This window comes from Equus przewalskii, chromosome 18 (assembly GCF_037783145.1).
Source record: "Equus przewalskii isolate Varuska chromosome 18, EquPr2, whole genome shotgun sequence".
NCBI classification, from domain to species: Eukaryota; Metazoa; Chordata; class Mammalia; order Perissodactyla; family Equidae; genus Equus; species Equus przewalskii.
This window is the reverse complement of record NC_091848.1, coordinates 28,672,144-28,687,529: the sequence shown is the minus strand read 5'-3', so window position 1 is coordinate 28,687,529 and position 15,386 is coordinate 28,672,144. Positions and strand designations below refer to the sequence as shown.

Below are 15,386 nucleotides of genomic sequence, written 5' to 3'. Positions count from 1 at the left end.
CTTTGGACATTTCTAACTATAGGAAGCTCTTTCTTATTTAAACTGCCATCCAAATTCCTGAATCCTCTCACCCTCTGGCCATCATCTTCCTTTCTAGATCCCATTTATCAGCTTATGGGATATCCTAAAGAACAGTCTTTGGCAAATGTGAAGGTAGTTCTCATGTCATCTGTGAGCTCACTCTTCTCCAGAGTGAACAGCTTTGGCGTTGTTAAATGCTTATTTGATTATTACAGACTGGACCTCAGAGCTAAGAGACATCTCCCTCCTCTCATCTTTTCTGATTTACTTCCACTGATGATGCTACACTCTGTCCTTTAGAAGGTCATTTGGGAATAGTCCGGCTTAGGTTACAAGGGGGACAAATGTGCAGAAAGAAGTCAATTGTCAGGCTGATCCTTAACTGGAATGTGCTGGACATTTCAGAGTCTTCTGCCAACAAATGCCACTATCTTGAGGCAAATGGGGATTTTTGGGCAGCAGTGTTATAATAATTTGCCAATTATGCCTCCTTCAGAACCACTGCCAAAATAATCCAACGACTTTTCATTCCACTACTGTTGACAGGACAGCTAAGGATTTCAACATTTCCTTTTACAGTCTGAATAGAAGTTTCCTGCCTTGGGGACTGTAACAATATTTGCCATCACCGGGAGGGGAAAGTGGGTGTTGGGAAGGAGAAAGAGAGGGAGGGAGAGAAATACTCATGGAAATAAACAGACAAAATAAAATAATGGTTATTCAAGGTTTGGGTTTTGAATACCTGCACCAAATTGATGTTTGTGAATATATTAGAGGACAAATCTCTGAAATTGAGGAAGTACGACTTTAGAAGAAAAGACTTTAAAAATAGACTCCACATAAGACCAAAAAAAAGATTAGCTGGAATTTTTCACTTGAATGCTAACCAAAGTGTCTCAATTTTGGGTCTTGGGACAAGCAAAAAGCCAATTATAATATTGCATATGGTGTTCAACATTCAAAGATTCTTTCCAAAATAAATTGAAAATAAAATAAAATTGAAAAAGAAAAGAAACTTGATGAGATGAGAACAGATAAGATAATCTCCTAAATTGTTCAAAATTACACATAAATCAGAGAGACAAAGAGGAAATGCGAGAGAAAAGAGCAACAGAAACAGAATGAGTTAGGATGGTGTTTTTGAAAACATGCTCATCAAAATCCTCTAGGATCCAAAGACGTTCCAAAAGGAGCACCTCTGAGACCTCAAAAAGAGGAGGCCAATGGCATTCCCATCTCCACTTCAATCACAGTGCAGCTGCTTCTATCTGTTTTACATATCGGGCATCTGAAATAGATTTCATTAGAAGGAAAGGGTCTGCTGTTGAAAAAAAAATGTTTGAACAAAAACTGCAAAAGGAAATGAGCCATTGAAAGTTCTTGAGGAAAGAGTGATATGATCAAATTATGCTGCAAGAATCTGGCAACCAAGGGCAGGACGGATTAGAACAGGGTCAGCCTTGGAGCAGGGATCCCAATGAAAAGGCTGTAGCAATAATCCAGGTTAACAAAATTAAAAACTTGATTTGATAACATACTTGTGAGAATGGAAAGAAGGAGTACGTGAATAATTTGGAAAGAAAAATGAACTTTAAGTTTGACATCTGGGCATTGGAGTACAATGCTAAGCCACATACAGATGTGGTACTGTCATGGTCTGAAGGTTTGTGTCCCCCAGAATTCATATGTGGAAATCCTAAAGCTCAATGTGATGGTATTAAAAGGCAGGGCATTTGGGAGGTGAATATGTTATGAGGGCAGAGCCCTCATGAATGAAATTAATGCTCTTATAAAAGAAGTACAAGAACTCCCTTGCCCCTTTATCATGTGAGGATACAAGAAGTCTGCAACCTGGAAGACGGCCCTCACCTGACCATGCTGGCACCCTGATCTCAGAATTCCAGCATTCAGACATGAAAGAAATAAATTTCTGTTGTTTGTAAGCCACCTAGTCTGTGGCATTTTGTTATAGCAGCCCAAACAGACTAAGAGAGTTACTGTTGGGAATGTATTTGGCAAGGAATTATAAGAAATCAAAACCGACAGATTTCAGGGATGATGACTGGGACCATAAAAACGCCACAGAGAAATCTAGGATTTTGAAGATGCCAAAGGTGAGTGGCCCTTGGAAGACTGATACAGATTATCAGCAGACAGAAATGAAAAACTGAATCTGGAAGAAATATCAGAGATAGGAATACGGATTTGGAAGTAATCCTTACATTGTAGCTAAAATAATAGACAAGGAGACCCCAATGAGAGAGAAAATCAGGATCAGGGGGCTAAAAACAAAGGCCAAGAAAATGCCTGCAATTAGAAGATAGAGGAACAAGAACCCAGAAAGTCTGCCCTGAGTGTCTGATCAAACAGTCAATTGCTAACATTTGATGGCTTAGCATAATTTATCTTCTGGTTTTAGGAAATCTGATTGCTCTCATATGAGGTCTGAAATGTGCATCTATCAGTCTAATAAAGCTTTTAGATTTCCTAAGATGCTAAATATTCAAAAACATGTAAAGCTACTTAAAAGTAGTTAGTTGTTTCTGTCTAAAAATATGGTGACCTGGGGCTGGCCCAGCAGTGCAGTGGTTAAGTGCACATGTTCCACTTCGAGGCCCAGTGTTCGCTGGTTCAGATCCTGGGTGCAGACCTACACACTGCTTGTCAAGCCATGCTGTGGGAGGCATCCCACATACAAAGTAGAGGAACATGGGCACGGATGTTAGCTCAGGGTCAGTCTTCCTCAGCAAAAAGCGGAGGATTGGCAGCAGATGCTAGCTCTGGGCTAATCCTCCTCAAATAAATAAATAAATAAATAAAAATATGGTGACCTGAAACAGAATCTTTAATTACGATTTACCTGTGGATGAGGTACTTATACATGAAAGAGTCTCAAAAACCAATACTCCCACGGGCAAGGGAATAGCCAAGTTTGTTGCGGTTTCCAATGAATGACATCAGCCCCGTGTACGTCTCAATCAAAATGGGTTCAGTTAACACCGTCAGTCCCTTTCCTCTTCCAGATCCAGTGGAATTCTTGTGGGCATTCTGGATAGCTGGAACAAGCTTAGACATGAACCCAGACAACTAAAGAAGAAAAGAAGCACAGAGTTAGTGAATGCGCAGTTGGTCCAGAGATACCACCTTCCCAGTCGGTCCTCACAAAAGTCGACCACTCTCCTGGGGCTGCAGTCATTCCACTTCTTAAATGGAAATCCTTTCTCAGAATTGTTAACATTGCTTCTGCTAGCCTTTTAATAAATTAATCAATTAATAAATTATGTACATAATAAAAGTATCTGCCTCATCTTGTTTATTTTTCATTATTCATAATTTCTACAACATTAAGAAGTCAATTTAATAAATATTTGCTTATAGTTTATTATGAATCAGACACCTGATGGGTGCTGCTGAAGATTTAAAGACAAGTATGATATAGTCTCTGTCCTCAAAGAAGTTACACTGTAATGATCTAAGAAATGAACTCATAGTGATTATACAAAGTTCATGAAAATAAACAGCAAAGAGAGGCAAAAGATGCTAAAGGAACACAAAAGAGGATAAATCATACATGGTTAGAGGATCAGGAATGGCTTCAAAAGGAGACAATCCGTCAAGTGTTAATAGGATTTCAACAGGTGAAATGGGGTTAGGGAGGGCCTAGTTGACAGCTGCTATTTTTTTTCCAACTCAGCATCCTTTTCATCCTTTGCGATTCTTCTTCCAATGAGAGTACCTTGATTTTCCTTTGGAGAACCACCCTCTTCCATTTAGTCCAAATAGTTTAAGTGGAGCTGATGTTAGCTCACGACTCAGGCCTAACCAATCAGAGGAATCCATTCCTCTGCACACAGAGGTTGGTTCAGGTATGGACATATGACCAATGTGGTTGCAAAACTGATAGGTTACAAGCCTGGAGGTATCCGTGGTCATTTTTGCCACACATAGCAGAACCTGATTGAGAACAAAGCCCACAAAGGTGAAAGAGCTAAGACATGACATGGAGAGAGATGAATTGTTGACAAAGTCGTTTGAATTACTAGATCAGCCTACCCTGAACTTTTAAGTTAAATGAGTGAAAAAAATTCCTTCTTTTGGTCAAGCTAAGTTGAATTGTGATAAGAGGAGGGCGATATAGGGAGCATTCCAAACAGAGAGAGAAAAAGGAAATGAATTAGGAAAGCTCACATCTTTGCATTTCCAATAAGCTCTTTTATGTCCATTATCTCATTCTAGTATAAACTTAATCAGGTAGGTAAAAGAAAGTATCATCATTTCCATGTTAGAAACCAAGGCTCTTAGAAGGTTAGTGACTTACAGTCACTCCAGTTTCTACATTACAGTAAAAAAGAACATTAGGAAGAGGGCCGACTCACAGTGAGATTCAAGTCTGTTTCCTAGGCAACTAGCAAACAAGTCTAAATTAAAACTCTTAGAGTATATTCCAATATCCATTCAAATTATTAGGCATACTATATAAAATGACCACTGCTCTTCCCATTTCTCCACGAGGAGGTAAATCTTAGCTTTAAAGGACTAACACAAGACTGATAATTCAATGAAGAAGGAGTAGCTTGCAGTTTTTCACCATAATCCAATTTTCCATATAGGTTTTATCCTGGATTCTTCATTTCATACCAAATTGCCCTTGGGCACATCACTTCTCCATGTTAGGCTTAGTTTCCTTACTAGTAAGCAAAATCTAAAATTTAGAATGCATCTATCATTTCTAGTTGACCTAAACGATACACCAAAAAAAGGCATGCAAATGAAATTTCTATACTTTACTAGCTGCATGACATTGTTAATTCACTTCCCGTTTCTGAGCCTCAGTTTGCTGTTTTGAAAATAGTCATTGAAATCTATAGTTTTTAGATAATATTAGTAGTAAAAAAAATTAGTGATTTTGATGATAAAACAGCATAGAGTTTGTTGGAGTACGTCAATATGTATGTGTTTTCAAAATAAACTAAGGTTTAGTCCCTCTATTTCTCTTTAAAGTAATATTTACCTAATTGGATAATATCAAAACATTAATTTAAAAAATAGAATCACTTCACTGAGGCTAAAGACTGAGAGACAAGCAGGGTTTTGCTTGTTCTCCATGAGTTTCAGTCGCTAGTGGCAAACACAGACAGAAGCTACCTCTTATTACTAATTACCAGTCCCAGCATCCTCTTTGAGACCTTAGAAGGCACTGAACTATTGGTGTTACTGAATGAAACAAACTATAGTCACACAGCCTGGGGATTTTGTGTGAACTCCACCAGCGCTTTAGTTGATTGGATAAGAAAAGCAGAAAGAATTGTTCTTTCTTCAGCTTCCAAAAGGCAAAAGCAAAAAGAGACGAATAAGTTAACAATATGGGCATTTAATCACTGTGTTTTAAAATCATTGAATCTCAAGGTCAGAAGTGATCTTAAGTTTATCAATTCCAGCCACTTATCTACTGTTTTATTTGCCTTACCACATCCTGACCAAGAAGCCACACTCATTTACATGGATATATCCAATAATATGGAACTTATTGCTATCTAACCATGTCCATTCCACCACTGTGTACAGTGGGAAAATTCTTGGGATTAGATACATAGGACCAGGTTTGATTCCTTGCTCTATCAGTTACTGATGGTTAGACCTTGGAAAAATCATTTAATCCCAGTGAGCCTTAGTTTACACATCTGAAAATGGGAAAATAATAATAATGATAATGATAGTAAATACTAACCCCATCAGAATGTTGTATGAATTTCTGTTAATTATTCAATAATATTTTATAAAGTATAATATTTATAGATATAAATATTATCATTATTTATATGCAGGAAACACTTATCTTCCTTAGTCCTATTCCTTTCAATTTCATACTTTGAATGCCAATTCTTTGCTGCAGAGGACAATGTCTTTTGCATTTTAGGATGTTAAGCAGCATCCCTAGCCTCTACCCGCCAGATACCGGTAGCACTTCCACCCCGGGTGTGACAAACAAAAATGTCTTCAGACATTGCCAAATGTCCCCCAGAGGCAAAATCATCCCCTGTTGGGAACCACTGAACTAAAGGAAGTATAACATAATAGAACATGAGTATTGAGATCAAACACATCTATCTGGTTTTAAATTTCAAATATGGCACTTGCTAGCTGTTTGACTGTGGACAAGTTATCAAACCTCTCTGAGTTTTATAGTTCTTTTTCCATAATAAAAGGATATTAATAGTATCAGATGCATAGGGTGGTTGTAAAGATTAAACTAACTTTAATAAATAAAGGGTTTGTGTATAAGTTCTGTGTGTGTGTGTACGCACACACTCATATATTTCAGGAAGAGCTGAGGAAGTAGAATAAGAAGAGGCTGGAATTTAGAGTCACATTACAAAGACCTTAAAGGAAGCCTGTTACCAATAACCAATAAATATTACCAATAAATCATTGACAGCATCATCATCATCACCATTATCATCAAACTGATTTAAAGGCCAAAGTGAGATTCATCTCAACACTTCCAATGCAAACACTCTCTGGATTGTCAGGATACCTTTCATAGATCAACCAGTGTTTGTCAAACTGTATTACTGCATGCCTCCCTAGTCCTCACCATAAGCTTCAGTTCATAAGAATCCTCTGTGGCCTCAGAATCTAAGTGCTGGAAAGAACTTGACACTATTTCATACTCAATGAACTTGGCATTTCATTAAAGTCAGATGCACTTCATTTCTAGCCATTTCTGTGAACCCTCTAAAAGGAGGAGGGTCTGTGCAGACAGAGCGACAAGCAGCGCATTGAAGGAGAGGCAGACAAAAGGCCAATTCCCCAAGCTGGCTCTTGAGCATTTCAAGCACCTGAACTCAATCTGTGTGACAGGAACGCGATGTCATCTGATATGAATGCCACTAACCACATACTTTTCTCTAAAAGCTTTTATACACCCACCCCTGGCTCCTTCTTTTATTCCAGTTTCAAAAACGCAGGGTCAAGTTTTAACAACTCTGGTTACATAGGGGCTGTGTGTTGGTTGAGGTAAGGTATAGCAGTGTGTATGTGTGTCTTGGGTGATGTGGGGGAGTGTTGAACGTTCTTCTTGACTTTACAGCAATTATTTACCAGCTGAGTGACTGGGCCCCTGGTTTGCTTCAGGGGCTGTCTGCCAGCAGTTCACTGCCTAGAGTCTCAATTTTCCTTATTACAACCATCACTTGCTTCCTGTTTACAATGGGTAGGGAGACCGGGTTTCATGCCTGCAGGCCCACGTTCTTCAGCTGAGCAGACTTTCCAAGCCTTCTGGCTATAGGTTTCAGCCTCACCAAGTAGAAAGTGAAGCCTGCTGAAATAAAGAGTAAGTCCATCCAATACTCAATACTGGAAACTACTTGGGAAGTCGCACAGCTGAGGAGAATGCATATATCATCCTTGCATATTTTACCTGGAATTATCTCTATGGAGACACCATGACTGTGGGTATATTCAGGTGTGGAGAGGGAGAAGGGAGGACAAGGCAGAAGCTTCTTTCCTACAAAAGAGAGGTTTCTACACATCCTAATTTCCGTCCTTATCCTAGTCCTTTCCCCAACTCTCCCCAGTCAATACACATGCACGCGCGTGCACACACACACAGACACTTTAAGTTCTAGCTAAAATAAACTATTCTTTATCCAAGAACAGTCCATCTACCTTTGCAATATGCAGCTTCTAACTATGTTTCTTTTAATTAAAATGTCTCTTCCCATCTTCTTCGATACTTAAATCACTTTTACCTTGCGTTTCACATCGTGTCATCACACCTGCTGACGTTTTGTTGTGTTTGTTCCCTCTTCTGCTCTCCCAGAACAGCTTTTGAATCTCTCTATTAACAGTCTTCATACATTAAATTATAATGTGGTAATTACCTTTTTTTTTTTGCCTTCTTCCTGCACACCACAAGTGTCTGGAGGGCAAAATCTGTTTTATTCTTCTTGGTCTCCCAGGTTACTAGCACATTGCCCAGCATGTGCTGTTCCATGCCAGAGAGGTACTCAATGAATATTTGTTGAATTGATGTGAAGGGAAATCGAGGGGCTAAGGCTATACAGTCACATTTGATTGTGGAACCATTGGTTCACTTTCATAATTTCCTTGATAAAAAGGTTAAAGATACCAGAAAAGAGTAAAAGTGTTGGTCTGTAGATCACTTTGATTTGGCTGCAGAGCATCCATGATCCATTCACTGTTATTCATCAGCTCCAGGCTCAGTCACTAGTCCCCCTCAGCAAGACTCTCCATATATCCAAGAACCCAGCCAGACAATGGTTAAAAAAGGGAAGATAGGCTACAGGTTGCAAATGTAAAGTGGACGAAACAATTGAGGCTAATTGATCTTGGTTGTAAAGTATCACATCATATCATGTCATATCATACCAATGACTATGAACATAGACACACATTTCCTCAGGTTTATACCCATTTCCCTGAGTATCAGCAAATTGTTTGGGTGTGGAAATAGAGCTATTACTGTAATACCTTAGTGAATTCACTTATCACTCTAAGTACCCTCATTTTTTCAGTAGAGATAGCTATCCTGACCTCACAGGGTTTTTGTTAGTTGAATTACATGAAAACGTGCAAACTGTAATCAATAAATACAAAATACAATTACATAATATTACACAAGATTACTTTTATGTCTTATAATAATAAAATCAATGCCAAATTAAATTGTTATTAATTGTATTAATAAAGTCAAATAAAATCAATGCCATCTTTGCATTTTTATCTGCCCCCTCTATTAAGCAGTGCCTTTCACAAAAATAAGAATCTTGTCTCATTTAGGTTTGTATCCTTAACAATAATCATAATACCTTCACTACGTAGGTGTCAGAAAATACTTGTTGAATAAAGAGATTCCAGGTGCTGTAGAAGAAAAGTCTCTGAGTAAAAAAAGCTTTGGATTTCTTAAGTAATAAGTCATTCCATTAGATTGTAAATAATTTGAAAAATTTTACTGTGTGTAACTCAGTTCTACATGATTTCCTCTCCTGCGCCATAATGGGTTTGCTAAATTGAATTAAATTGCTTCAGGCATTTGATTTAGTTACGCGTTTCCACCATATTCTTCTACTTTTTCCTATTTCATCCATAAGGGAAACGGAAAAACTAGTTTATATCACCCTTGTAAAATCTTACGTTATGCCAAAATATTCATATAAAAGGGATTCCATAAGCCCAGAATTATCTTTCTTCCTATTTATTTTTTCACATTAATATAACTGGGTATTAATCAAAGCCAATCTTGGAAAATGTCCTAAACGCAAACAATATTGTGACACAAAAACCAACAAAAAAAGAGAAACTGAAACTCAAAGAACTGGATCAGAGCACTCATCATCTCACATCCCAGATGGAGATTACTGGTTTTCCTAGAGAGCTGGGACATGGGGTGGCCTTTGAATAAGAAATCACTTGGCAAATGAAAGTGCCATTCTGTTGCCAGGGACGAAAAAAAAAGGGATTTGGGAAGAATAATTTAAGGAGAAAAGCCTTAGAAGAAACACACTTAACAGATCCACAATGTAGTTTTATTGACTGAAAACCAACCAACCAACCAGCCAACGATTCTTCGAGCTCATGCCCATGCATGCGTGTGCTACATGCGCACTCACACACCTACTATTTTTCCATCCAACAAGAACTATACAAACATCAAAAGTTTCCCTTTTAGCCTTGGCTAAGAGGAATGCTTGGGCAAAATTTAATACTCTAGTCTACTAACTGTATTCATGGGTATTTGGCGACTAATTATTCCATCCCCCTTTTGATATTTTATTTTTCATCTTCCTTTTAAAATTATTTGATTGTATATATCTATATGTAACAGAATAAAACAAAGCACTATCAGGTATTAGAGTAATGCAGTGGCATTTCTCTGCAGTTAATAGAATTTGTTCTTTAATCCTTCAACCTGAACTCCTAGCAAAGGACACTCAGAGAACCAGTACTTAATGCAACAGGTATGAGGAATAAGAGAAGACTTGGTCCAGGAAGAGATGAATGTAATAGCCAAGGCAATTGTTGTTTATTTGGATTTACAATAAAATACAATTACTGTTACTTCAAAAATATATATTATTTTAAAGGAAGAAATGGCTTTGGAAAAATACATTATTAAGCTCTTTCAGTTGGAGTAACAAGTGTTAAAAAAAAAAAAGAAACAGATAAACTGCACTGTTAATAAGAAAAAAAACCCAGGAGTTTGAGGAGGGGCAAGAAGAGGACAGAGAAGAGAGGAGAGGGGGTAATGGAGCAATGCGTCAGAGTATTATTATTAATAAGATCTTTTAAAAACAGGGATAGCTAATATTCCATTTGCAATTTGGGGCATTATTATGATATAACTCCCACTCTATCCTCTGGAAGCTCTCAATAAGTCTACTCTCAAATAAATGCCTTTGTGTAAGTGTTATATTGTTCTTATTGGCTTTATTATTGTTGACTTTGGGTGGTAAAGAATCAGGCTAGTGGCTGATGTTGATGCTTGGGTTGAGGTATTGTGAAATAGGAGTATCACATGAAGAGTAACAACATGATCCATATAATGAACTAATTTAGTGCTTGCAATAACTTGGAGTCAGAGGTAATCCTTGAGACCATATGCTCCTAAGGACATCTGCATAAATCTTGAGAGGATGGTTGACTTTTCCTGAGAGTAGAATGGGATTCAAGCCAACTCTATCTATGTATATTAAGGGGAATAAAGACTCCATACAGCCTCTAATCACATATATTTGGCCTCAAATTCCTTTTAGAATAGGGGACTTATCAAGTCAAAATATGTGTTTATACATATCCATATACACTTGAATGAATAGGTGTGTTTAAAACACTGCAAGAAATGTAACATATGCCATCCAACCTCAGAAGACTTTAGATGCAGACTGCCACGTTTTGAATTTATAGCAAATGAAGAGTTGAGATATTCTGCAGTGAATGCCAGCATATAGAGGTAAACAAAGAAAGGACAGAGAGGGTAAGAATTTCTAGATCTATGAGCGCGCTTGTATGTGTGTATCTGGCTTGGTGAAAACATAAAGGTTGATCTTTCATTGCATGTACTGCTCCAGCTGTTTTACTTCCTGACTACTTACAGGGTCCTAGCACTGCTTAAGTTTTCCTTGGGAAGATGAAAGAATAGCAGATGGGACTCTCCCTGCCACTGGTGAATTTAGAATCTACTTGGGGAGATGAAATTTAAAGGCAAAAATACTGTCAATTGCCTTACATTTATGGAGCATTTATATACACAGTATCCCACTTAACTTTACAATGGTCCAATGAGGTCGGGAAGAAGGGTAGGGTACATTTTAGAGATGAGATTATCAAAGCCCAAGTTTAAAGTCTTAAACACAACCACAGAACCATATCTGATTTCATACTTCACACTATTCCACACTCCCTCTCTGAATAAAATAATTAGAATTTAATTATATACTGAAATTTATATGAACCCCGTGGGCAATAAACACAGTCAGACAAACATAAGCACTGTAATTTTTAAACAATATTACACTATAATCTCTTACTAAGAAATTAGCAAGGAGGAAACAGCATGATATGGTTAATATAAATATTAATATTTTTTCATATATAAAACAGCTCCACTGTTAACTACAAAAAAGTTCTATAAGCCTATCAAAGTTTTTACCTGTAGAAACCCCTGGTTGTATCTTTTTTTAAAAATCAGTACATGTTTTAGAAGCATAAAACTTCATCAACAAAGCTAATCTAAGAATGATGCCCAAGCTGCCTCCTACCTTGCAAGTTTCAAGGAACTTCTCACTGGTGTATTTCATAGGGTGTTCAGTGAAGGTAGCATAAGGCACCTCAGTGGACCATGGGTTCCAGCGGGACAGTAGGGATTGCTGCTCCGGACTCCCCCAGTAGATCCTAAGGCCTTCTCCTTGTCGCCTACAAGAAAAGTGTTTTCCTTTAGATTAAGACAGAAAGAAAAGGGTGGAAAAGAAATGTAATATCTCAGTCAGCCTTTATACTGATGCTGGGATAAGTGGTTTACCTACCAACTAGTTGAACTGTTCCAGGAATTTAGGAGGTGAGAAAAAAAGGATAAATTTGGTTTCAACCATGATGAGTTCAAGGTGTTGTTGAGAGTTCTATGTGGAAAATGCCTCCTTGGAAATGTGACTCTGGTGCTCAGGACAGAGGCCAGGGCTGGAAATGTGCATATTGATCTCATAACGACATTCTGATGGTGAGAGTTAGAAGAGAAAGGAAGAAGGAAGAGTCAAAGTGGTGGGACAGGAACTGAAACAGTCATGGTGGGAGATAGTTTCAAGGAGAAAGGAGACAACAACAATAGTTTCCACAAAGCAGTAAGCACAAGCAATAAATAACGGAGAAAAGACATGGGACTTCCCAAATAGGAGGGTACACATGATCTTTAAGAGGGACAATGATCAGTTCAAAATTCCCTGTGACCTCAGCTTCTACATCTCATGATTCTCTATTCTCTGCACACATTCTATTCAGTGAAATTGCAGCAACAGACACGTCCATGCTCGTGGAGAGACTGAGCCTACCCTTTCCCACTAAATTCACAGTCCTAACCCACAGAATGTGGGAGGCAGCCACTCTCTGATAGAGCCCAGGCCTGGTCATCTGGTAAACCAAATACAGAGCAAGAGAAAGTCAGCTTGAGAGTGGTGGGAGGGAAGTTGTGGCAGGGGAGTATGGCCACATTGAATAGCAAAATTGCAATTTCTGTAGCCTCTTCTTTTGCATGTGCCCATCAGAATTCATGATTTGTGGTTTTAGACATCTCTGAATGTAAAGAGATCCCTGGAGGTTAAGCCCAGCTCAGGTGCTTTGTATTCAACAAGCTTTAAAACTAAGTTGCCTGTAATTCTAAACCGCTCCATGGAACACTACAGAGGTCTCATTTCTTCTAGAAATTAAATCCTGGGATCTAGAATGAAAAACTAGAGCTTAATTGTGGTACCTTCACAAAGCTGTCACTTCCTGTATTAAGGAACGATTGCTTTGGGAATGCTATTGTGGTTTCTGAATCTTTATCTATGTAGAGATGCGTATAAACACAATCTCACACATATGCATATAAGACCCCTCTCCCCAGTTGTCTGATTCCTGAGCTTCTTACAAAAGGAAAAGTATGAAATCAGCCTGATACATTCTGCTACTTAGTTCTCAGATTTTTTGACGATTATATTCGAAAGCTGACACCCAACCTTTTTTGCACTTAATCCTTTGCCCAGAAAGAAAAAAAAAAAGAAGGAAAAGAAAAATATTGTACATACCTCTAAAGTTGCTTTTCTAACCCCTCACCTTCTCAGCTGCTATACTGACATTTTTCATCCCCCTTGTACTTTCCTTCATTTTTTTTTTCTGGCCTGGTAATAAGCCCTAAGCTCAATGAATATTCTATGCATGCTGGTTAATGGAGCATTCTGGCCTGAGTCCATTAAAACAACTTGCACAATGGAATTATTTACTGCTTCATATGTCAATTTATGTGCTGAGTGCAATTTTGCTTTTATCCAAAGGGGATGAAAATCTGCCAAGATAACTTCTCTAATAAGAACATTTTATATTCTTTCACCTTAGGGAAACCTCAGATGAAGTTTAAGAAGGAAATTCAAGAGGGACTCTATTTCTAAATAACGAATCGATTTGAGCATGGCAATGACCTTTCTCAGAGACGTAGTATACCTCTAAGTGTACAAGTTCAGCCAACCTTCTCTCCTGCACTTCAGGATGATAGCTGGGAAGAAAAATCTAGAACTAAGTAGTGTCTCCAAAGGTAAAACTAAGGTGGTGCTTCTCAGTAAAGCCCTTAGCATCGAGTGCTATGAAAGTCTACCTTCTGTCAAATGTCATAAGGGCTATTGTGGAGAGTACAGATGCCTTTATGACCAGGAATGCTTTATTAAACAGTTGTTTGTGCTTACCCTGAGAGAAGGCATGTGAAGGAATAGAGTGGAGTAAAAAGACGCAATGAATAGAATGTCAGGTAGTCCTGTGTTTGAATCTTGATTTTGACACTTAATGCTGTGTGATTGTAGGCAAGTTCATTTTTGTTTCTGAATCTGTCTCCCCATAAGTTCTTTAGAGTGTCTCCATGTGGTGCCATTCCATGACCTCAGTAACTCTGTGTAAATGGAATAGACAGCTATGGTCATCATGCTACTAGCATTCAACCTGTAAGAAGCCTCTGGGTTATGGCTTCTTTGGTTTGGAGATATCAAATGTGCCCCCCTGAGCAAAAGACATCCTCTGCTGCAAAGGCTATATCAAGTAACGTCCAATCACTCCTACGGACCTTTAGCACCTGCCATGATATTTCACAAACATGTAAAAGCACAAACCAGTCACTATATAGTGGAATAATGGTTTAAGGTTCATAAACTATACAATGTCAGAGCTAGAAGGGCTCTTGGAAGCTCTAGCCCAGTGCCACCTTTCTGGAGATGGGAAAACTGAGACTCACAAAGGACTAGAGATTTCCCAAAGTATCACTACAGACAGAGTTGAGCTGGTAAGAGCCCTGGTCTCCCAAGACCTCGTTTAGTGGTCTTTTCACAGTTCTAGGCTACCCTTACAAAATATATTCCAAGTTAAGGCCCTTCCATTATAGAACACAGCTTATATACAATAGGCACAGAGTTCAAAGAATTGCCCTAAGAGGCTTACCCTCATTTGTGGGCAAAAAGCCTGCCCGGGGATCCTAGCTAAAGGTCAGAAAGAAAATCTGTCTCAAAAGTAACTGCAGCTTTTTATATATACTCAATATTAGCAATTATGAGATTGCAGGAAAATAAAGCAGAAGTGGAAGTGAAAGGGGAAATTTCAAAAAAGTTATGTTGTCAGGGTAAGAAGATTGGGCCTTTCTCACTTAGCTGCTATGGTCGGGTTAATCAGAATGGGAGTACAGTCCCAAGGCAAAAATGCCAACATCAAATTATGGAGCAAAGAATGATTTGGGAGTTTTCTTCCTGAAATCATACTCAGTGTAAACCCTGGATTTCACTGGCTCTGTGTCTTTGGGCAATTCACACCACCTTTTTGAACTTTAAGTGACAATAATTCTAAAAGAAATAAGAGGATAATGGATGAGGAAATGTTTTGTAAGCTGTAAGGCATTGTCCAACCAGCAAATATTGAGTGCCTGGTATGTAACATAATGCCTACTGTGTATTGTTAAAGACTTTATATTTTTAAATTTTACTTAACTCATAGTAGTTGCTTGAACTTTGTTGGTAGAAATAGATGTAGTTAACAGGAAATAAGAGAAAGACCATAGCCAGGATTATTCAGATCACCAAGTCAAGAACCACTAATAGAATGGAATAAACAGTGGGAGGAGA

At 38.2% G+C, this 15,386-nt stretch overlaps 1 protein-coding gene across 2 annotated transcripts in view; it reads right to left on the bottom strand.

Annotated features, from left to right (window-relative positions):
* Positions 1 to 2,848: 2,848 nt before the first annotated feature.
* The window catches only part of TPRG1 (tumor protein p63 regulated 1), a 199,357-nt gene continuing 186,819 nt past the window's right edge, over positions 2,849 to 15,386 (bottom strand). For both annotated transcript variants that reach the window (XM_070582519.1, XM_070582518.1), the window contains exons 5-6: positions 11,802 to 11,955; positions 2,849 to 3,108 (exon numbers count right to left, since the gene is read on the bottom strand). In XM_070582519.1, coding sequence (XP_070438620.1) covers positions 2,914 to 3,108; positions 11,802 to 11,955 — 349 coding nt within the window. In that variant the 3' untranslated portion in view covers positions 2,849 to 2,913. The remainder of the gene's footprint in view (positions 3,109 to 11,801; positions 11,956 to 15,386) is intronic.